General features: G+C 61.5%; 2 protein-coding genes across 4 annotated transcripts in view; one reads left to right on the top strand and one right to left on the bottom strand.

The window, feature by feature from the left end:
- Positions 1-12,774, bottom strand: part of DNAH2 (dynein axonemal heavy chain 2) — a 105,150-nt gene extending 92,376 nt beyond the window's left edge. For all 3 annotated transcript variants that reach the window (XR_006576173.1, XM_045001463.1, XM_045001464.1), the window contains exons 1-6: positions 12,711-12,774; positions 10,401-10,536; positions 4,562-4,653; positions 3,204-3,374; positions 2,372-2,600; positions 1,525-1,635 (exon numbers count right to left, since the gene is read on the bottom strand). Coding sequence is in view for 2 of the 3 variants with exons in the window: in XM_045001463.1 (XP_044857398.1) it covers positions 1,525-1,635; positions 2,372-2,600; positions 3,204-3,374; positions 4,562-4,653; positions 10,401-10,521 (724 nt within the window). In the remaining variant the exon portion in view is untranslated. The remainder of the gene's footprint in view (positions 1-1,524; positions 1,636-2,371; positions 2,601-3,203; positions 3,375-4,561; positions 4,654-10,400; positions 10,537-12,710) is intronic.
- Positions 12,775-16,652: 3,878 nt separating this feature from the next.
- On the top strand, positions 16,653-19,012 carry LOC123361549 (T-complex protein 1 subunit theta-like). Its single transcript, XM_045001520.1, has 2 exons — positions 16,653-16,735; positions 17,261-19,012. The coding sequence occupies exon 2, from the start codon at positions 17,264-17,266 to the stop codon at positions 18,914-18,916; it is 1,653 nt and encodes a 550-aa protein (XP_044857455.1). The 5' UTR covers positions 16,653-16,735; positions 17,261-17,263; the 3' UTR covers positions 18,917-19,012.
- Positions 19,013-23,520: the final 4,508 nt, after the last annotated feature.

The raw sequence follows: 23,520 nt of genomic DNA, 5'->3' as shown, positions 1-23,520 counted from the left end.
TTAGCCAGGATGGGTAAGAATGGTGTCCCTAGCCTCTGTTTGTCAGAGGGTGGAGATGGATGGCAGGAGAGAGATCACTTGATCATTGCCTGTTAGGTTCACTCCCTCTGGGGCACCTGGCATTGGCCACTGTCGGTAGACAGGACATTGGGCTGGATGGACCTTTGGTCTGACCCAGTACGGCCATTCTGATGTTCAGTTCAGAGCCCGAGAGGGCCAGTGTGATGCTGTCGGCCTGGGCCCCTCCTCTGCAAAGGTGCCAACTGAAGGTGTTGGAGAACAAAGAGACCAGGTGACCTCCTGGCCCGGGAAAGAGACCAAGGCAGAGGAGGGGCTGGAGAGTTTCAGTCTGGAGCTGGCTGGGGAAGGGGCGGGAAGCCCCCTGACCCCCAAGATGGACCTGTTGTCTGTACCTACAAGCTCTGGTTTGGACTGTGTTCCTGTCAGCTAATAACCCTTCTGCCTTACTGGCTGGCTGAGAGTCCTGGTGAATCGCAGGAAGCCGGGGGGCAGGGCTTTGTCTCCCCCACACTTCTTGGCAGGAATATCTCGGGAGTTAAAGGTATGCACTAAAACCTGTGTTATGGCTTTGCTGTATATGTAACCATTTGTTTCCAGCATTCTTACTTTCTCTCATTTGCATCTCTGGTCTTTGATCGTAAACTCATTCTTGCTTTCACTATAAACATATCGACGTGGGGTAGGTGAAGCAGCTGGCGATCCAACGTTGAATCTCCCAGACTGGTCTTAGGCGTAGCACACCTGACAGCTCGGTGAGCGTTCGGTGAGCGGGTGCTGGGCACTCCACGGGGACGCTCGGCTCCCGTGCGCCTACTGCTAAGCGGTGCGGAGAGACCGAGGCCGGCGGGGGCCCGGAAGGTGGAAGAGCAAAGGCATTTGATGGCCTGTCTCCTGCTCTCTTTGGGTGATCTCTTTAGAGTGCTCCCCAATTCTTCTAGCTTTACTAACCCTTCCCCCGCCCCCAAAGCTCTGGCTGGGGACTAGGCAGGCATCCCTTTGCCACGAGTCAATACCAGCAAAGTTATTTTCACCGCCCAGGTTGTGAATAAACAGAGCGCTTTCCCCTCCCGCTCGGAACCCGTCTCTCCCGCATGGCCGGCCCTGGACTGACCCTGCCCAACCTCACGTCCTCCAAGGTCAGGAAATCACGGCCCGGATCCCCCGGAGAGGCACCCGAGGACAGAGCAGGGAGTCTGTCCCCAGGTTCTGGGGAATGCAGAGTCCCGCCACTGAGCCGCCCCAGCTGGTCTCGCCTCTGCTTCAAAGTTTGTACTGCCTGGTGGCTGCCGGCTCCTTGAAGGATATCTAAAGTGAAAGCAATAACCCTGCCCAAGGATCCTCCGTGCGCCGCCAAGCCGCTCAGAGATTGGGAATGATGGATGCAGCTCATATGCTGCTGGAGGTTCATTCACTTAGACGCCGCGCGCTGCGGTTCTCACCAGCTCCTCTTGTCGAGTTTATCCCCCGACGGCCCCCCGAGAGCCAGGCTCCGGAGTTACTCACTTTCCAGCCTCTGAACCAGCGCTTTGTCCTTCACTACCACTTCGGGCTTCATGCTCAGGGCTTCGATGGGGATGTAGAGGACCGTGCGGCCCTTCATTTTCGAACGTGTATCTGGAGAAGGGAGAGACAGATGGAGCTGCTGGGCCACAATCCAACCCTCTCTCCGGGTCCTCTCTCCTGCACTGGCTTTGGGGCTGGGGGGCAGAAGAGGCGTCTTTTTTCTCTGGTTTTATTTTCTCAGAGGCATCGGAGACTGGCACACGGGGCCTTTCACCTCTAGGGACCAGCTCCAATCAGGGAACACTGGCTGGCCCAAAGAGGGTCAGTGACTGGGATACGAAGCCTTTCACCACTGAGGACCAATTCCACCCTGGCCCTCGCTCAGTGGTGACAAAGACGAAGCTGGTGTGGTGCTACCTTCGGCTCTGTGGAGCTCAAAGGCTTCTCTCTTTCCCCAACAAAAGATATTACTTCACCCACCTGTGTCTCTCCTATGCTGGGACCAACACACCCTGCAAACAACAGTGGTGCCAAACTCATTCTCCTCTGAAGGCCGGAAATCACAGAATCAGAGAAGATCAGGGTTGGAAGGGACCTCAGGAGGTATCTAGTCCAACCCCCTGCTCAAAGCAAGACCAATCCCCAACTAAATCATGAATGGCGCTGTGCAAAATCCAGCCGAGCATCCCGTTTCGTACTGGGGACATGGTCGGAGTCTCCGGAATAGGAGAGCCCAGAGCAGGCCAACAAGTGTGTAACAAGAAACTGGCCAGGTACCTGGTGGAGAGAACCAGATGAGGGCAGCACTGCGAGGCAGCTCAGAGGGAGAGGGCATCGCTCACTCTACCTGTGAGAGAGGTCATGAAGTGGTAGATCTCCGAGAAGAATTCATTCTTGATGCTCTCGGGCCAACTGGTGTTGTGGAAGAGGCGGGGGAGGAAGACGCTGTTGAGAATTCGCATGAGGGAATCAATGTAGGGTCTCCGGACGGTGCCAAACTGCACTGTCTTCTGGAAATTCTCAGCGGTGATCTCGGCATTCTCATGGCGGATGAAGTACGTGAGCTGTTTCTGCTCCTGCGAGGGACCGCCAATGACAGGGGGAGGTTAATTAGCAGTGGGCTTTACTCCCTCATCGTATCTATGGGGAATGCGTCTTGTCCCCACACCCAACACGCGGAGTTAAAGCATAATCAGAACAACGAAATGATAGCCATGAACAAGATACGACAGGGATGAGCTGCCCTGGCTTCTGCACCTCTCTTACCGGTTAGAACTCCCTGAGCATCTCGGCCAAAGAGTGAATAAAGGAGAACGGGCTGACATCATGTATTTAGCATTTCAAAAAGCTTTAGGCAAAATCCGTCCCAAAAGGCGTTTAAGGAAACTAAGGCCCGGAGCCTGCAAACATTTATGCGCGTGCTTAATTTTATGAATGTGATGAGCCTGCCATGAAAGGCACCATGCTGAACCACCAGGGTCCCTTCCCCCTCAACATCCCCTGCAGCACAGCGCCCCCTAGTGCTGGGGCATTAGGATCAGCAAGAACTCATAGGAGAGAATGTCCCCAAGCAACTAGTCCCAAACCTGGTTAGCTCAGGAGGCCAATAGGATGGCAGCACAAACTGATACAACTGCAGCCCCGCCACGGGAACTCTTGTAGGATCTTGCCAAACAAACCTGATGTGGCATGGTCTGCTCAACCTTCAGTCCGGCAAACTCATCTATGTAGATGACGAGCAATTGCTTGCTGACGTCCTTCAGAAAGAGATCCAGGGTGGCAGCGTGCTCTTCTGTCCACATGTCATCCCTTAGGCCACTCAGGACCACCCGGCTTCGGAGGCAGGGTTTCTGGGGAAAGAGGACAGGACAGCGACAGCTTTAGCAAAGCCAAGGAGAGACGGGGCAGTGGTTTCTGTGAGGTGGACACCTGCTTCTCTCCGAACTGGACTGAAACATACAGGCACGGCCTTCCCATTTCACAGAGCGGGCCTGAGAATGGCCATCAAATGGGAGTGGATTCTCCTCCGCACCAACCTGCGCTGCACTGGGATTGGATAGCAGAAAGTGAAAGCCTCCTGATCTCAATGCAAATCCTCGTTAGCCAATCGCGGTCCCCGAGGCCCCTCAGGAATGTATAGGAGAGGCTAATTTGTCAAAGTAGTTGAAAGACAATCAAAGCTTCCATAGCTTTCTGGGCCAGGCTGTTCGGCAACCTGATCCCTGCTGGAGAGGAGACGGTAAGAGACGACAAAGAGCCGAAATGTAAGGAATGAAAGAAGCAAATTCTGAGCTGGGCAGAGCAGCTGTTTGGGTTTGGAAGGGTTTTTTTAGAACAGACATTAAGCTTTGTCTCCATTTCTCATTCTCAGGAGCGTCTAAAGAAAACCTGGGAATTAGGATCAAATTAAGGTAACGTCTGGCATGAAAGTTTAGAGCCAGATGTTACCTGCATTAATGTGACAAAACTCGACACTGTGCCATGCAAGCACCCTCCTTCCTTCTCTCCTTTCTGGTCGAGGCTCTGAGCGAGGAGGCGCCTGATGGCGGGTTAGAACACAGTTCAGACACGGCATCCCATCCCCTCCGTGTGACTGATCGGAGAGGGGAGGATGGATTAATGTTCATTGCCAGTAATCATCATCAGAATCACTTACAGTGCCATCGAATCTGCAAGTGCTGTGCAGCGTGAAATGCAACCCTCGGAAGGGGGAACGAGGCAGCCATTTCACCGTTCCACAGGGAGTTTAAGACAGAAAATGAAGGTGGATTCCACATCCAACTGCAGTGGCAGCGGGGAATTTAGAGAGGTAAAATGGGATCACCCGAGCTGGAAGCTGGCCAGGACATCGAGATAACATATTAGTCGTTCCATGTATAGGAAAGTCTTGTATTTGATGGCCGTCCTTTCTCACCCCAGCCCCGTCATGGAGGCTGCGTCATCCTTTCGTGATATTACGGAAAGGGAATGTCATATCCTCAAGCACAGCATGGGTGACACAATGGCCCACAAAGGACATCGGGGCCCTCTGACCTACCAGATCCACCTCTTTTTCCTCTGGGATGGTGACTGCACCCACGTCTGCCTCACCTTCTCCCTCGCCATCGCAAGGTCCGAGAGGACTGACTCCTTGGAGAAGACAAAATGTAAAGAGACAAAAAATAAGGGGCTCTTCTCTGAGCCGTGACACTTTCCCCCTCCTTTAATGACTAGTGAGTTTAGCACGGGTGGAAGGTGTCAGCTCGACAGCCCCTGGAGAATGAATCATAGAAATGTAGGACTGGAAGAGACCTCAGTAGGTCATCTAAGTCCAGTCCTCTGCATTATTCTAGACCACCCTGACAGGTGGTTGTCTAACCTGTCCTTAAAAACCTCCAGTGACAGAGATTCCACAACCTCCCTAGGCAATTTGTTTCAGTGCTTAATTAGGAAAAATTTCCTAGCTGGAAGGGTAATTTCCCTTGCTACAATTTAAGCCCATTACTTCTTGTCCTGTCCTCAGTGGATAAGAACAATTTATCACCCTCGCCTTTATAACCACCCTTGACGTAGGTGAAGACCCCTCTCAGTCTTCTCTTCTCCAGACTAAACAAACCCAATTTTTTCACTCTTTCCTCATAGGTAATGTTTTCTAGACCTTTCATCATTCTTGTTGCTCTCCTCTGGACTTTCTCCAATCTGTCCACATCTTTCCCGAAGTCTGGACACCGAACTATAGCTGAGGCCTTATCAGTGCTGACTGCCGTGGCAGAATTACTTCTCACCCCTTGCTTACAATACTCCTGCTAATACAGCCCAGAATGAGGTTTGCTTTTTTTTTGCAACAGCGTTACCTGGCTGACTCCACCACCTCCCTAGGGAACCCATTCCAGTGCTTCACCACCCTCCTCGTGAAAAAGATTTTCCTAATATCCAACCTAAACCTCCCCCACTGCAACTTGAGACCATTGCTTCTTGTTCTGTCATCTGGTACCACTGAGAACAGCCTAGATCCAGACCTAGATCCAGAATGGCTGCCAGACGGGAGCATTCAGTCACCACTGAGCCACCTTGGAAGTGGTGCCTTTGAGCTGAAAGCCTCTATATCCTATTCCCCGATTTTGTGAAGCAACCCATCCGCCCTGACCTGAGGCCAGACTGGACCCAGTGCCCTCGATACGAAAGGCCCAGTGTCCCATTCCCTGAGCCAGCCAGCCAGTCCCCATCAACCGGAAGCCAAACTGGAACTGGATATGAAAGTCCCCGTTATCCCATTCCCCAAACCCTCGAGCGAACAGTAAACCCTGAGCACAACAAAACAGCTTCATTAGTAACCGACTATTCCATTGTCGCGGCACATGGAAAGAGAGCCGAGGAAAAGGAAACAGGGCTGTAAGAAGAGATGAAGGCTCATGGATTTTGGAGCACTTAGCGATGCAGGTTCCTAAAGCACCGTGAGCCTCCCTCGAGCCGAGTGACAAGGCCGCCTCATGAGCCTTTCTAACACATTAGGTTACGGAAGCGTGACGTACAGCTAAATGTTTCTGTTCCTGAACGTCGGCACTACAAACGCGACACCCTGTAAACCCAGCAGAGAGGGACCTCGGGGACCCTTACAATGTTGTCTCGAAGCGTGACAAATTAACCGTCAAGCTGAAACAGAAACTTTCTAATATCAACTCTTTAAATTACCTGTCCCCCACCCCTTGCTCCTCAAATCAAATGCAGTGGGACACTCCACTGCCCATAACGAGCCATCACTTGTGTTTCAATTACACCAGAATCCAGAGTGAGGCACCCTCTGCTCAGAGCGAGACACTGAAGAACAGTCGCCTTCTGATTGGCCACAAATACTTTTCCTTAATATGAAACTGTTAACAAGCGAATGTATGGGCTGGTGAAAGGTGCCAGCCTGGCCTTCCCCAGACATGGAGTCCTTCATTTATCACCAAAGCGGGTACAGCTGGGCAGCGGCAGAGGAACCCACCCCCCCCCGTTCATACACATATGCCGCAGCCGGGGGAATCCCTTGTAGGGGAAGACAAGAGTTTAGTCTACCTGGGCTAGATTTTAAAGGTATTTGGGTGCCTAACTCCCACTGATTTAAAATCGGTGCCTATAGCCCATTTGGCCTTTGCGTCTCCGCCGAGGCTGCCAGCACCGGAGCAGACGGTGGTGACAATCGTAATGTGAAACTGGCCTGAATTCATTTCACAAGTGGCAATCGAATGGCATCAGGTGGGTATGAACTGCAGCCACTCCTGACCCACGCCAATTCTAGACCTGTGACCCAGAGGTGGAAGAGACCAATCTCCATCTCAGTCCCGCCATGAGCTAGCGATCCCCACCCTTTAGCATTCTGCGATCATGTTTAAAAGCTGCTTTGGGATTTCTCTCAATCTGAATTCACGGCTAAACAACCAGCAGGCTAGAATCTCACCGAGCGACGTCGCAATCTGCTCACTCAAACAGACCCACCTGAGGTTCTGCATTTCTAGGGGGGAGGGATAGCTCAGTGGTTTGAGCATTGGCCTACTAAACCCAGGGTTGTGAGTTCAATCCTTGAGGAGGCCACTTAGGGATCTGGGGCAAAAATTGGTCCTACTAGTGAAGGCAGGGGGCTGGACTTGATGACCTTTCAAGGTCCCTTCCAGTTCTAGGAGATTGGTATATCTCCAATTATTACCTTTAGCATGAGCCCTAGTCACAGAATCAGGGAAGGGAGAGATGGAAATGTATCTTGCCCAGGTTCAGCATAGAGCACCCCAAAACTCGGGCATTTCAGGTCTCGTCTAGGAGACCCCCACACCAGGTGTCCCTGTAGCAAACCTCCCTGTAATCATCTACATAGCAGGTCTGAAATCTCTAGAGGCTCAAATCCTAGGAATGTTGTTTGCTCCTTCCACATCTCTGAGCCCAGGCAAGGTCTGGTTTCTTCCCATGAAAGAGCCTCTGGGGTGCTTTTTGTCAGGATTTGCTCTGGTATCCTCAGCTAAAACGTCCTTTCCTCCCACTCTTCTCTGCTGCGCTCTACTTAAGTGACTGCATTTCACGGGTGAAATTAAATCCAAAGGGGAAGCAAGAGCCACACCGAGACATCATCACTCCCAGTGCTAATTAACAACTTCCAGGGGCATAACTACCCCACCCAGCGCAGAAAAAAAGCCAAGACTAGAGGAAACCTGAGAACACCCCTGGAGAGAGCCAAAACAATGAGTTAGACTAACACACTAGCAGATACTTCACTACCGTAACAGCTGAGGCTGGTTCTCACCAAATACAGAATCGGTGACCACAAACTAGATGTGGAAAGCAGGAGACACGGTTCCAAGCTAGAGAGAAGTGACACAGGAGGAGCGACTGAGACAGAGAGACTTCCTCCTGCGGCGTCTGGAGCAGGAGGAACTATGAGCCAGGGCGGGATTGTCCGCCGCCAGCTGGCCCATCCTGCTGCAACTACACTGCTACTCTTCGCAGGCCAGCTCAACTAAAGCTCGCTTGGATATGCCACCACGTGCCGCCATCCTCGAGTTCCAGATCTGCCTCTGCTGTGCGGCTCTGAGCCACCACCGTGCCCAGCGCAGGACCTCCTGGCTACCACTAGCCATCACCTGTTCAAATCCAGGCCCCTCTAATACTCACGCCCCCATTTTAGAAATCGGACCCCGATCTTCAGAGGGGCTGAGAATCCCCAGCTCCTAACGGCACCCGCGGGTGCTGGGGGTGCTCTGCGGCTCGGAAAATCAGGCCCAGGGTGTTCCAATATAAGAACCCCAAAAACCGAGAGGCCACCTCTAAAGGGATTTGTTACCGTGAACGGCGAGCTAGACAAGGTGGGTGAGGCAATACCGGACCAACTTCCGTTGGTGGGAGCGACCGGGGACAGACAGGGCTACAAAAACGGCCAGGGAGACAGCTGCCCACAGGGGAGGTCTGATGACTCAGGGTATGTCAAGGGGGACCAGCAGGCGGTCAGGCCATGCCTGGGTGCTGGTGTTACAGACCTAATCTTTGCTCCCTTTCCTCTTGTCTTCTGTTTCACGCTCCCTTGTCCCTAATCAAACCCTCTGCACCGGCTGACTAAAACCCTCCCGCGGCTTCATCTCCCAGGGAGCCCGCCCGTGGAAGCGCTTCCCAATTCAGCCGGCGTTCAGCTGCCTGACAGGGGATGTCATTTCACTGTCTGTCGCGGCAGACTGGATTGGGGCAGAAGCTCGGAGCGGAGCCGGCTTCGTGCACGTTACATTAGGCAGCGATGATCACTGGAACGTAAGAGCTAGCGTGAGCTCTGAAGAGCTGCTGCTGGAAATCCGGGTGGGTTACTGTGGTAACACACTGAAGGGAAACAATTTGAGGGGGAGCGGGGGGTGGGGGGGGGGCTCACAGACCTGGTTAAGATAAACATCTCCCGCTAGGAGTTTTTAAATGATAAGTCTGAAGAAGGGAATGATTGAAAAGACAGCACAGATCGGGGGTCCGACACTGAGAGACAGAGCTCATCAGTTCCAGTATTGCCTCTCACGTGGGGGGACCAGCTGGATTAGGGGGGCAAGGAATGGGATAGAGGGCCTTTCACCTTCAGCTCGCCTGTATCTGGAATAGGGTGAAGGGTGGGGCTGCACTTCACTCCCTATACCAGGAGGCCATGAAGGTAACACGGGGTTTGATTTAACAAGGTGAGGCCTACGCCGGACATTTTCCTGTCCGGTGTAACGTCCCACCCTCACAGCTCCAGCAGTGGAGACAGGACCCACATTGCTGCCTGGGGTTTAGCCAGCATCCCCTGTGGACCTGTCGTTACCCCCCGGCACTAGGACCCGCGAGTCCCGGCGTCTATTCCCGGCTCTGCCCGAGATGCGCTGCATCGCCGCGGGCGAGCTCCCGTGCCTGTGTTTCATTCTCACCCTTTGTCTAGCGAGACTGTGAGCGCTGCGACAGAGACTATCCCTCACCGGGTGTTTGTGCGATGCAGCCCTGCAGGTGCTACTGGCATCAGAATAGACTTGCTGAGAGCAGGTCAGATCAGCCGTTTGCCACCTTTTTTCATTTGCGGGCCCCTGAACATTTTGGTATGGAGGTGCGGCCCCCCTTTGGAAATGAGAGACAGTCTGCAGACCCCCCCCGGACCACAGGTTGGAAACCACTGTTCTATGGGAACAACCACCTTTCGCAGACCCCTTAGATATAGTCTGCGGACCCCCAGGGATCCGTGGACCACAGCTTGAAAGCCACTGGGTGAGATGAATTTTATGGTGACTAAAATGCCCAAACCGTGTCCAGGACAACGTTGGCACAAGAATAAAAGGGAGAAAGAAAGAAATCTAGGCCGGAAATGAGGTTTCTAACTCGAACCCGACCTTCCTCCCGTGGTTTCCTCATCTGGAGCGGGGCGGATTGGAAAGATCTGTCTCCTAGTGGGGTCTAGGTGCCTGGGCTTAGAGGGTCTCACGGTGCCGGGAGGTTTAGAGAGAGGTTCTGGACCAGCCCCGCAATAGGAAGAGTGGGGGCAGACAACTAGTTTGAAGCTGGAGCTTGATACGTTTAAACGGGCTGTGACCGGGTGACCTGGGACTGGACTCCATGAGGACCTTGTCAGTCCTGTGTACAATGGCGGAGCTGCAACAGTCAAAACAACGGCGGGGAAGTTGAAGGGCCTGCAGCTCTCACCACTTGCAAACCAGGCCCTAAGAGAGTAGTGTAACGAGGCCCAAGAGGCCAGATGGCTAGTTACTGACATGGCCTTTGCACCCGGGTTTGGTCCAAAATAGGGTGTGCAGAGCTAGTGGCCGGATTTGCCGAGGTGCTGAGCACTTGTGACCCCCAGGAAGCCGCGGGGCGCCCAGAGGGTTGGATCACGTGCGCAGCAGGCAGCGCTAGCGAAGGGTTTGGGGAAATACCAGTCTCCTCCGGGGGCGGTGCCGGCAGACCCACTTCACTTTCCGATACCGAGGAGGGTCCCCGCGCAGCACTTTTGCGCTGCTTTTTGTCCCCGGGCGTGCCGCGGCGGCGAGCACTCATTGTTCACCACCGGCTCTGTGGAAAAACCAAACCGGTATTTAGGAAACCGACCGCACAACCGGAAGGAAAAACAGGCTCACAGAGCAGGTGGGACAGTCGAGGTCCTATTCCCAGCTCTGGGAGGGGAGTGGGATCTAGGGGGTTAGAGCGGGGGTTGGGGGCTGGGAGCCAGGACTCCTGGGTTCTCTCCCCAGTTCTAGGAGGGGAGTGGGGGCTGGTGGGTTAGAGCGGGGGAGGCTGGGAGCCAGGACTCCTGAGTTCTCTCCCCAGTTCTGGGAGGGGAGTGGGGGCTGGTGGGTTAGAGCAGGGGGAGCTGGGAGCCAGGACTCCTGGGTTCTCTCCCCGGTTCTGGGAGGGGAGTGGGGGCTGGTGGGTTAGAGCAGGGGGAGCTGAGAGCCAGGACTCCTGGGTTCTCTCCCCGGCTATGGGAGGGGAGTGACGGCTAGTGATTACAGCAGGTGGGGCTGGGACTTAGGACTCCTGGGTTCTCTCCCTGATTCTAGGAGAGGAGTGGGGTTCCCCTCCCCCACAGCTGCCCTTCCCACCTGCCTCCTCCCACTTCTCTGCCCCTCCCCTCACCTGCCCACCTCTCCCCCAGCTGCCCTTTCCACCTGTCCCTTCCCCCACCTACTCCCTCCCTCTGCAGCCTACCGCCTCCCCTCACTTGCCCTCTCCCTCACACCTACCTCTCCTTCTGCAACCTGCCCCTCACCTCACCTCCACACCCACCCCTCCCACTTCCCACCTGCCCCTTCCTTCCCCTGCCCTCTCCCCCAGCTACCCTCTCCTTCAACCTGCCCCTCCCCTCACTCCTCCACCAGGCCTCTCCCACCCCTTCACATCTGTCCCTTCCCTCACTTGCCCCCTCCCCTACAGCTTCCCCTCCCACCTGCTCCCTCCTCCAGGTACGCCCTCCTTCAACCTGCCCCTCCCCTCACTCCTCCACCATGCCTCCCCACCCCTTCACATCTGTCCCTTCCCTCACTTGCCCCCTCCCCTACAGCTTCCCCTCCCACCTGCTCCCTCCTCCAGCTGCCCCTTCCTTCAACCTGCCCCCTCCCTCACACACTTCCCCCTCCTCCCCTCACTCCCCCACACACTTCTCCCACCCCTTCACAGCTGTCCCTCACAGCTTCCCCTCCCACCTGCCCCTCCCCTCCCCTTGCTCCCTCCCCCACAGCTATCCCCTCACTCCTCCCCACACTTCCCCCTCCCCTTCACAGCTGCCCCTCCCCTCACCTGCCCCCTCCCCCCCAGCTATCCCCTCCTTCAACCTGCCCCTCCCCCACACACTTCCCCCTCCTCTTCACAGCTGCCCCTCCCCTCACCTGCCCACTCCCCCACAGCTTACCTTCCAACCTGCCCCTCCCCTCCCCTGCTCCCTCCCCCAGCTGCCCCCTCCTTCAACCTGCCCCCTCCCCCACACACTTCCCCCTCCCCTTCACATCTGCCCCTCCCCTCCCCTGTCCCCTCCCCCACAGCTACCCCTCCTTCAACCTGCCCCTCCCCCACACACTTCCCCCTAACCTTCACATCTGCCCCTCCCCTCACCTGCCCCCTCCCCCACAGCTACCCCTCCTTCAACCTGCCCCCTCCCCCACACACTTCCCCCTCCCCTTCACATCTGCCCCTCCCCTCCCCTGTCCCCTCCCCCACAGCTACCCCTCCTTCAACCTGCCCCCTCCCCCACACACTTCCCCCTCCCCTTCACATCTGCCCCTCCCCTCCCCTGCCCCCTCCCCCACAGCTACCCCTCCTTCAACCTGCCCCCTCCCCCACACACTTCCCCCTCCCCTTCACATCTGCCCCTCCCCTCCCCTGCCCCCTCCCCCACAGCTTCCCTTCCAACCTGCCCCTCCCCCCCCCACTTCCCCCTCACCTTCACATCTGCCCCTCCCCTCCCCGGGCCCCTCCCCCACAGCTACCCCCTCCTTCAACCAGCCCCTCCCCCACACACTTCCCCCTCAACTTCACATCTGCCCCTCCCCTCACCTGCCCCCTCCCCCACAGCTACCCCTCCTTCAACCTGCCCCCTCCCCCACACACTTCCCCCTCCCCTTCACATCTGCCCCTCCCCTCCCCTGCCCCCTCCCCCACAGCTACCCCCTCCCCTCACCTGCCCCCTCCCCCCCAGCTGCCCCCTCCCCTTCCCTCCCCTCCTCCCACACCTGACTCCTACCCCACCTCACCCCTGCCCCGCACGCGCTGCTCCAACTCGCCTCTCCGGCCCCGCCCACCCGCAGCGTCTCCCCGGGCAACCGAGCAACGGACGCTGCGGGGAGGAGCGCGAGCCGGGGCGGGAGCCAATCAGGAGAGGGCCGGGGGGGAGGAGCGCGCGCCGCTTGAGTGGCGGTTGGGGAGGAGGAGCGGCTGGGATGGGAGGCCGCCCTGTCAATCCTACCGAGAGAGGCGCCTGATTGGAGAACCGGCGGGAGCAGAAGGGATAGGTGGGACTAGGAAAAACTGTCAATCTTGCCCAGGGAGGAAGCTGATTGGAGGATGGCGGGAAAGGGGTGGGAAGAAGGAGAGTGTCCCCCTCAAATTCCCTGAGGAGGAATTCAATCCTACCCCCCGCCCGCCCCGCAAGGTCTGGATAACAGGTCCCATCATGCAGCGGGAGGGGGGTGCCTGTGAGAGCTTAGCATCAGTCCCAGAATGCATTGCACCGACCAAACAGGAGCAGAGCTCCCCCAGTACATTGCTGTATCCCAATGTGAGCGAAGGTCCCAGAATGCTTTGCGCCACACAGTATGAGCCGCAGGCCCTGAGCGGAGCTCCCAGAATGCATTGCTCCACACAGTATGAGCCGCAGGCCCTGAGCGGAGCTCCCAGAATGCATTGCTCCACACAGTATGAACCATAGGCCTGGAGCGGAGCTCCCAGAATGCATTGCTCCACACAGTATGAACCATAGGCCTGGAGCGGAGCTCCCAGAATGCATTGCTCCACCCAGTATGAGCCACAGGCCCGGAGCAGCGCTCCCAGAATGCATTGCTCCACACACTATGAACCATAGGCCTGGAGCGGAGCTCCCAGAATGCATTGCTCCACCCAGTATGAGCCGCAGGCCTGGAGCGGAGCTCCCAGAATGCATTGCTACACACGCACTATGAGCTGCCAGCCTGGAGCGGAGCTCCCAGAATGCATTGCTACACACACTATGAGCCACAGACCCAGAGCAAAGGTCCCAGAATGCATTGCTGCACACCCTACGAGCCGCAGACCCAGAGCAAAGGTCCCAGAATTCATTGCTCCACACACTATGAGTGCAGGCCCTGAGCGGAGGTCCCAGAATGCATTGCTCCACACCCTACGAGCCGCAGACCCGGAGCAAAGGTCCCAGAATGCATTGCTGCACACCCTACGAGCCGCAGACCCGGAGCAAAGGTCCCAGAATGCATTGCTGCACACCCTATGAGCCGCAGACCCATGGAATGGGAACACTTTATGTTCCCCGTTTCTCGAGAACCTGGAGCCAGCCGGTTCCCCGATTGGACCTAGCCCCAGCACTCACTCGTTCCCTAGCTGTGTCTGGTCCCCACCCCACAGAGTCAGACGCGCTTTGTGCCAGAAGCCAGCTGGGGGACTGGGGTGGCAGTGGGGCAGCCGCCTCCCCACCCTCCTCCCGGACAGATGCAAACCCTCCTAAGGGGATGGTGCTTGCTGGAGGCTGGTGGGCTCCCCCCAGGAACACTAGCCGGCACCTGCTTGGCCTATGAGATGTCACCTTCTTCAGTCCTGGAGCAGAGCCCAGCTGGCGACACCCCTGGCTGCCAAGGTGCGCAGCGGACGACGGTGCCTTTCCCGGCACACTGACGTCTGCTGCTCTCTGGTCAGCCTGGGGAGCCCACGGCAGTCCCAGATGATTGGCCTGTTCCCGACAAGCCTTGGTATGAAACCCCAGCCCCTCCCCTGGCTGCCTGATTGGTGGGAGTGGACGAGGAAAAGTCCCACGATAGCAGAGCCAGGAGGATGGGGGAATAAAGGGCCTTTCCCTTCTCTTTTATTGCTCCCCAGTCACTTACTGCAAGAAGTGCCATTCACGGGGTGCAGTACATCCCACCGCTGCCACCAGTTGTCATGGAGTCCCCGGGCGATGCTCTGGCACTGCTCTCTACGAAGCCAGGCAGGACTCTGGGGGACCCTCCTCTCTGTCAGCTTAACGTCACCAGGGCAAGAAGCTTCAACGGCTTCCACCTTCCTGGATGTGACCTCGGAGCATCCAGCATCCCCTGCCCCACAGTGCACTTCCCGCAGTGAGTCCGCACAGGCAGGGTCCTGGGGAAGCCAGAGGGCCCTGCCCCCAAACTCCGCAGCCAGACGTGACTCTCAGCCAGCCGGTAAAACAGAAAGTTTATTAGACAACAGGAACATGGTCTAAAACAGCTTGTAGGTACAGACAACAGGACCCCTCAGTCAGGTCCATCTTGGGGCACGGAGGCCAGAGACCCTCTGCCCTCCCTCCATTTCCCCAGCCAGCTCCAAACTGAAACTCTCCAGCCCCTCCTCTGCCTTGGTCTCTTTCCCGGGCCAGGAGGCCACCTGATCTCTTTGTTCTCCAACACCTTCAGTTGGCACCTTGCAGGGGAGGGGCCCAGGCCATCAGGAGACAGGGCGTTGGCCATTCTCTGTGCAGACACAATCGCACTGGCCCTCTAAGGCTCTGCACCAATCACACACCCTTATACCACCACCTAGATACCTAAGAACTGCATAGGGGAAACTGAAGCACCCACACAGTATTCAGAGAAAACATTGAGAACATTCCCACTTCGTCACACCATCCCCGTACACGCCATCCATCCACCCATCCATCCCCGTATACCCCATCCATCCATCCATCCATCCTCATACATGCCATCCATCCATCCATCCCCATACACAGCTATCCATCCATCCATCCATCCCCATACACGCCATCTATCCACCCACCCATCTGTCCCCGTACACGCCATCCACCCACCCATCCCCATACACAGCTATCCATCCATCCATCCGTCCGTCCCCATACACGCCATCTATCCACCCACCCATCTGTCCCCGTACACGCCATCCACCCACCCATCCCCATACACAGCTATCCATCCATCCATCCGTCCGTCCCCATACACGCCATCTATCCATCCCCATACACACTATCCCTCCATCCCCATACACACTATCCATCCATCCATCCCTCCATCCCCATACACAGCTATCCATCCATCCCTCCATCCCTCCATCCCCATACACAGCTATCCATCCATCCCCGTACACACTATCCATCCCTCCATCCCTCCATCCCCATACACAGCTATCCATCCGTCCATCCATCCATCCCCATACACAGCTATCCATCCATCCATCCCTCCATCCCCATACACAGCTATCCATCCATCCCCGTACACACTATCCATCCATCCATCCCTCCATCCCCATACACAGCTATCCATCCATCCATCCATCCATCCCCATACACAGCTATCCATCCATCCATCCATCCATCCCCATACACAGCTATCCATCCATCCCCGTACACACTATCCATCCATCCATCCCTCCATCCCCATACACAGCTATCCATCCATCCATCCGTCCATCCCCATACACGCCATCTATCCACCCATCCATCCCCGTACACACCATCCATCCATCCCCATACACACTATCCATCCATCCATCCCTCCATCCCCATACACAGCTCTCCATCCATCCCCATACACAGCTATCCATCCATCCCCGTACACACTATCCATCCATCCATCCCTCCATCGGCATACATAGCCATCCATCCGTCTGTCTGGCCATCCATTTCCATCCATCCATCCATCCCTCCATCCCCATACACAGCTATCCATCCATCCATCCATCCATCCATCCCTCCCCATACACAGCTATCCATCCATCCAGCCATCCCTCCATCCCCATACACAGCTATCCATCTATCCACCCATCTGTCCCCGTACACACCATCCATCCATCCATCCTGGATTCTCCCAGCTCCCTCCCCCTCCCAACTCCAGTGATCCTGCTCCCACCCTTGTCCCCCCCGCTGCCCCCCCAGTGCTGACCTCACTCCCATTCCAGCCAATGGGGCGGCAGAACAGCTCCTGCGCGGAAGGCGCCACTGTGACATCGCCCGTTTACGTACGGTTTGCAGCAGTCGGTTACCGCCCCCCCGCCCGGTGCCGGCGACAGGATCCCGGCCTCCGGGTCCCTCCCTCCCGCTCGCACCGTGAGCAGAGCCGGGGGGCGGGGGCGCTCCGGGCCGGGGGTAACCCTGGCGATAGGGGCAGTCGGGTGGGGAGACCACCCCAGATCCAGCGCCCCCCAGAGGGGACGGGCCCCTGCCCCATTCCCCGCCCCCCTGAGCCAGCCAGTCCCCGCCCTGGGGCCGGGTGGGAGCCGGCGCCCCCCAGAGGGGACGGGCCCCTGCCCCATTCCCCACCCCCCTGAGCCAGCCAGTCCCCGCCCTGGGGCCGGGTGGGAGCCGGCGCCCCCTAGAGGGGACAGGCCCCTGCCCCATTCCCTGCCCCCCTGAGCCAGCCAGTCCCCGCCCTGGGGCCGGGTGGGAGCCAGCACCCCCTAGAGGGGCCAGACCCCTGCCCCATTCCCCGCCCCCCTGCCCCAGCCAGTCCCCGCCCTGGGGCCGGGGGGGAGCCGGCGCCCCCTAGAGGGGACAGGCCCCTGCCCCATTCCCCGCCCCCCTGCCCCAGCCAGTCGTAACGTAGCCGTTGGGCGTCTCTCTCTCTCTCCTCAGGCCATGGCCGCCCACGTGCCGCTGCCCCCTGGCCTGCCCCAGCTGCTCAAAGCCGGGACCAGGTGCTTCTCCGGCCTGCAGGAGTCGCTCTTCAGCCACATCACGGCCTGCCGGGCCCTGGCCCTCTGCCTGCGCACCTCCTACGGGCCCCAGGGCCGCACCAAACTGGTGGTCACCCCCCTGGGCAAGACCCTGTGCACGGCCCACGCCGGCACCATCCTGCGGGCGCTGGAGCTGGAGAACCCGGTGGCCCGGATGCTGGGCGCGGCCAGCCAGGCCCAGGAGGAGGAGACGGGCGACGGGGCCAACGCCGTGGTGCTGCTGGCCGGGGCGCTGCTGGAGAACGCCGAGCAGCTGCTGCGCGCCGGCCTGCCCGTGGCCGCCGTGCGGGACGGCTACCACGCGGCCTGCAAGGAAGCCGTGCGGCTGCTGCCGGGCCTGGCCTGCCACGCGCCGGCGGATCTCCGGGACCCGGACGGGGTGGCCTGGGCCCTGCGCGCCGCCGTGGGCAGCAAGCTCTTCGGCTACCAGGATTTCCTGGCCGGGCTGGTGGCCCGGTACTGCGTGGCCGCGCTGAGCCCGGACGGCGCCTTCGAGCCCGACAACGTGCGCCTCTGCAAGGTGCCGGGGGGCGGCGTCACCGACTCCTGCCTGCTGGAGGGGATGGTCTTCTGCACGGAGGCCGAGAGCCGGGCCCACCAGGCGCACGAGGCCCGGATCGCCGTCTACCGCTGCCCCTTCGCCCTGGCCCGCGGCGAGGCCAAGGGCACGGCGCTGTTCCAGGGGGCGGCGGAGCTGCGGGCGTACGGCGACGCCGAGGAGGAGCTGCTGGGGCAGCGCGTCCGGGCCATTGCCGAGGAGGGGGCCGGCGTGGTGGTGGTGGGCGGGCGGGTGGACCCGCTGGCCCTGCAGTACGCCGACCAGCTGGGGCTGATGGTGGTGCGGCTCGGCTCCCGGCTGGAGCTGCAGCGCCTGTGCCGGGCCGTGGGCGCCCTCCCGCTGGCCAGCCTGGTGCCCCCGCCGCCCGGCGCCATGGGGCACTGCCGGCGCGTCTACCTGAGCGAGATCGGGGGCACGGCCGTGGTGGTTTTCCGCCAGGACGGCGGCGCCTGCCCCGTGGCCACCGTCCTGCTGCGGGGGCCCACCGACGAGCTGCTCTGCAGCCTGGAGGAGGCGGTGACGGACGGGCTGAACACCTACAAGGCCCTGGTGAGCGACCGCCGGCTGCTGCCCGGGGCAGGGGCCGCGGAGATGGCCCTGGCCGTGCGGCTGGCCACGCTCGGCACCTACCTCCCCGGCCCGGAGCACTACGGCGTCCTGGAGTTCGCCCAGGCGCTGAAGACCCTGCCGGCGGCGCTGGCCGAGAACGCCGGGCTGCCGGTCAACGAGACCATGGCGGCCCTGGAGGCCCTGCACCAGCTGGGGACGGCCACCGCCGGCGTCCGGCCGGGCGAGGGGGGGGCTCCCACCATGGACGCCGCCCGGGAGGGGGTGCTGGACTCCCTGCTGGTGAAGGAGCGGGTCCTCCGCCTGGCGGCCCACACGGCCACCACCCTGCTGGGCGTCAGCCACATCCTGGTGGCCAAGAAGAGCGGGGGGCCCAGGGTCCGGGGGGAGAACCCCAACTGGGACCTGGAACCCGACGCCCTGGAGTGAGCCGCTGGCGACCCGCGGCCACGTGGAAACGGGCCCCCGCCGGCCCTCCGGGCCCTGCCCCCCACCCGCCCGTTGGCACCCCAATAAACAGCTTCTCACCACGTTACACAGACTCCGCCCTCAGTCCTGCGCCGGGTGCTGCACAGACCCCCTAGTACCTTCCAGAGGAGAGTGTCCCCGGCTGAGCCCCCCGCCCTGCAACCTGCCCCACAGCGCCCCCTAGCGCCGCCCTGGGGCCAGCCCTGCCTGCCAGGGGAGAGCGCCCCCTGCTGCCCCTGCCCCACAGCGCCCCCTAGTGCCCTGGGGCCAGCCCCGCCTGCCAGGGGAGAGCGCCCCCTGCTGAGCCCCTGCCCCACAGCGCCCCCTAGTGCCCTGGGGCCAGCCCCGCCTGCCAGGGGAGAGCGCCCCCTGCTGACCCTGCCCCACAGCGCCCCCTGGGGCCAGCCCCCTGCCAGGGGAGAGCGCCCCCTGCTGAACCCCCTGCTCCCTGCCCCACAGCGCCCCCTAGTGCCCTGGGGCCAGCCCTGCCTGCCAGGGGAGAGCGCCCCCTGCTGGCCCTGCCCCACAGCGCCCCCTAGTGCCCTGGGGCCAGCCCCACCTGCCAGGGGAGAGCGCCCCCTGCTGAGCACCCCTGCCCCGCTCCCTGCCCCCCAGTGCCCCCAGCGCTGCATTAGGTGTAGGGTCGCTCTCCCCTCACTGTCTGTGCAGGGACCTGGTTCTCACTCCAGTTTCCAGACCCAGTGACTCCACTCGGCCTCCCCGCAGCCCCCACCAGACGGGCTGGTCCTGCTCCGCTCGCCTGCCGGCAGCGCAGGAGGCCAACGACCCGGGCCGTGCCGCTGGGCCAGGATCTCCATGCGGGCATCCACCGCGGGCCCAGCGGCCAGAGCCCGAGCGTCCCCAAGCTACCGTGCCAGCCCCCTCCCCCGTCGCGTCTGCCAGCACAGCTTGTGCACCCCACCGCTGCACACAGGGCAGAACCAGCTCCATGTCAGAGATGGGGAAACTGAGGCACAGAAAGGGTACTAGAGAGGGCCAGGGAGAGAACCCAGGAGTCCTGGCTCCCAGCCCCCCGACCCGTTCTAACCACCAGCCCCCACTCCCCTCCCGGCACCGGGGAGAGAACCCAGGAGTCCTGGATACCAGCCCCCCCTGCTCTAACCACCAGCCCCCACTCCCCTCCCAGAGCAGGGGAGAGAACCCAGGAGTCCTGGCTCCGAGCCCCACTGCTGTAACCCACCAGCCCCCACTCCCCTCCCAGAGCAGGGGAGAGAACCCAGGACTCCTGGCTCCCAGACCCCCCCTGCTCTGACCCACCAGCCCCCACTCCCCTCCCAGAGCCGGGGAGAGAACCCAGGAGTCCTGGCTCCCAGACCCCCCCTGCTCTAATCCCCAGCCCCCACTCCCCTCCCACAGCCGGGGAGGGAACCCAGGAGTCCTGGCTCCCAGCCCCCCCTGCTCTAACCCACCAGCCCCCGCTCCCCTCCCAGAGCCGGGGAGAGAACCCAGGAGTCCTGGCTCCCAGCCCCCCCTGCTCTAACCACCAGCCCCCACTCCCCTCCCAGAGCCGGGGAGAGAACCCAGGAGTCCTGGCTCCCAGCCCCCAGCACATTCTACCCCGATGGGGAGGGGACACTTTGCTCCTGGGGGGCTGATGGGGGTGGGGGAGGAGGGGCTGAGCAGATTCTCCGGGGGCCGTAATTAAGCCCCGGCGGGAGAAGTGCCCTTGATTGCATTTCCATCGAAACCAGCGCTAATGACACCTCCCCTAGGCCCAGCCCCCCCTCCCGCCGCAGCTAAGAGTGGGGGGGGGCCAGTGACACCCCGTCTCTATCCCCACACGCACCCATCCCCCCCATGCCCCCCTCCTGCCCCAAATCCCGGGGGGTTTCCCTTCCCCAGCCCCGGCACCGTAACTATAACAACGCGGCCCGGGGGGGCCGCCGGGGGCGGGGGGGGAGGCTGGGGCTGGCCGGGGCGGGGGGCCGGGACGGGCCCGGCGCAGAAGTTAAACATTGACGGCTGGGAAAGGTCAGGTCCCCGCGGGGGCAGATGCCAGGGTGGCCCTGCCCGGCTACGCGCCATGGGGGGGCCCTGGGAGCCGGCCTGTGCCAGCCCCCCGCCCCCTCGGGGAGTGGGGGGGGCTCAGCGGGGAGGGGGGGCGGCAAAGACATGAATCCCCCACATCTTGCCTGAGACTGAACACTGGGGTCAGTGCCAATGGCTGCCGGTGCCCCTCACTCCCGACCCGCAGCCCCCTGCCCCCCCCAGCCCTGCCGGTGCCCCTCACTCCCGACCCGCAGCCCCTGCCCCCCCAGCCCTGCCGGTGCCCCTCACTCCCGACCCGCAGCCCCCTTGCACCTCAGCCCTGCCCCCACTCCCAGCTCTGCCGGTGCCCCTCACTCCCGACCCGCAGCCCCTGCCCCCCCCAGCCCTGCCGGTGCCCCTCACTCCCGACCCGCAGCCCCTGCCCCCCAGCCCTTCCGGTGCCCCTCACTCCCGACGCGCAGCCCCTGCCCCCCCCAGCCCTGCCGGTGACCCTCACTCCCGACCCGCAGCCCCCTTGCACCTCAGCCCTGACCCCCCCAGTCCTGCCGGTGCCCCTCACTCCCGACCCGCAGCCCCTGCCCCCCAGCCCTACCGGTGCCCCTCACTCCCGACGCGCAGCCCCTGCCCCCCCCAGCCCTGCCGGTGCCCCTCACTCCCGACCCGCAGCCCCTGCCCTGCCGGTGCCCCTCACTCCTGACCTGCAGCCCCCTGCCCCCCCCAGCTCTGCCGGTGCCCCTCACTCCCGACCCGCAGCCCCTGCCCCCCCCAGCCCTGCCGGTGCCCCTCACTCCCGACCCGCAGCCCCCTGCCAGCCCAGCTCTGCCGGTGCCCCTCACTCCCGACCCGCAGCCCCTCCCAGCCCAGCCCTGGGCTCCCCGAATGGCTCTGTCTCTCCCCCACAGTTCAGCTCAGGATCGGCCGGGACATATCGGGGTGGCTGGAACCGGCTGGCTCACAGGAGGGGGCCTGTCTGTGGGGCTGTTTGGGGCCGGGGGGGGAGGCGCTGCTCTCTCACTCCTTTCCCACCAGCAGGGAGGGAACCCAGGAGTCCTGGCTCCCAGCGCAGGCAGGCCCAGTGGCGGGGGCGGGTTGGGCCGGTCTCTGGTTTCCAGTTGATTTATCCCCTTGTTAATGAAGCTGGATTCCAGCCGTCGCCTGGGATCTCACCACGATGGGGGGCGGCGGGGGGGGGGCTGTCAAGGAGCGACCCCCCCAGACCCCCCACAGCCCCCTCCAACCTCCCCCTCGTCCGCCAGCCCCCCCAGGCCCCTCCGGCTGCCTCTTGTTCACACTCGCTGGGTTCTGCATCGCGTTGTGACACCTCTCCTGACGCCTTCAGAGACACCCCCAGCCCCCCGCCTCCACCTGCTCCCTTCCCCACCCCCTGCTGCCCCCATATCCCCCACCCCTCGTCTTTTCAGCAGCCCCCTCCCCACTGCCCCCCTCCCTGCGCAGTCATCCCCTTCCCCCCCGTTACCCTGTGGGATCCCCCCAGCTCTGCCGGTGCCCCTCACTCCCGACCCGCAGCCCCTGCTAGTCTGGCTCTGCTGGTGCCCCTCACTCCCGATCCACAGCCCCTGCCAGACCAGCCCTGCCCCCACAGCCCTGCCGGTGCCTCTCACTCCCGACCCGCAGCCCCTGCCCCCCCAGCACTGCTGGTGCCCCTCACTCCCGACCCGCAGCCCCTGCTAGTCTGGCTCTGCCGGGGCCCCCCACTCCCGACCCGCAGCCCCTGCCCCCCCAGCCCTGCTGGTGCCCCTCACTCCCGACTCGGAGCCCCCTGCCAGCCCAGCCCTGCCCCCCCCCCAGCCCTGCCGGTGCCCCTCACTCCCGACCCGCAGCCCCTGCCCCCCCAGCCCTGCCAGTGCCCCTCACTCCCGACCCGCAGCCCCTGCCAGCCCAGCTCTGCCGGTGCCCCTCACTCCTGACCCACAGCCCCTGCCCCCCCCAGCCCTGCCGGTGCCCCTCACTCCCGACCCGCAGCCCCTGCCCCCCCCCGCCCTGCCGGTGCCCCTCACTCCCGACCCGCAGCCCCTGCCCCCCCCAGCCCTGCTGGTGCCCTTCACTCCCGACCCGCAGCCCCCTCCTACCCCCATCCCCGTCTCTCCCAGCCCCCCGCCCTGGTGCCGGGCTGGCCTGGGAGTGTGGGAAGCCGGGGACATTTGCAGCCAGCCCCCGCCCCCCCCCCACCCGCGCGTGATTGATGGGGATTTTTAATTAAAACTCGATATTTTCTCTCCTCTATTAAATGTCTGTTTCTAGGGAACCCCCCCCCCCCACCCTCCGCAGCCTGACAGAGCCGGGCCTGGCGTCTCTCGCCCTGTTTGCTGAGAGCACAGCTGGGGCCAATGTCCCCCCCGCCCCGCCCCCCGGCCCCGGCTGCAGCTGGGACGCTACAGAGACCACATGGGGCCTGGCCCCTCTAGGGGGCACCGGCTCCCCCCCAGCCCCAGGGCAGGGACTGGCTGGCTCAGGGGGGGCGGGGAATGGGGCAGGGGCCTGTCCCCTCTGGGGGGCGCTGGCTCCCCCCCGGCCCCAGGGCGGGGACTGGCTGG

Source organism: Mauremys mutica, unplaced genomic scaffold, assembly GCF_020497125.1.
Source record: "Mauremys mutica isolate MM-2020 ecotype Southern unplaced genomic scaffold, ASM2049712v1 Super-Scaffold_277, whole genome shotgun sequence".
Classification (NCBI taxonomy): domain Eukaryota; kingdom Metazoa; phylum Chordata; order Testudines; family Geoemydidae; genus Mauremys; species Mauremys mutica.
Note: the sequence above shows the minus strand (reverse complement) of the source record. Positions and strands in the feature narration are given on the sequence as shown.

Excerpts from the sequence above, each read along its gene's own strand:
- LOC123361549 (XM_045001520.1), top strand. The coding sequence starts at position 17,264 with ATGGCCGCCCACGTGCCGCTGCCCCCTGGCCTGCCCCAGCTGCTCAAA.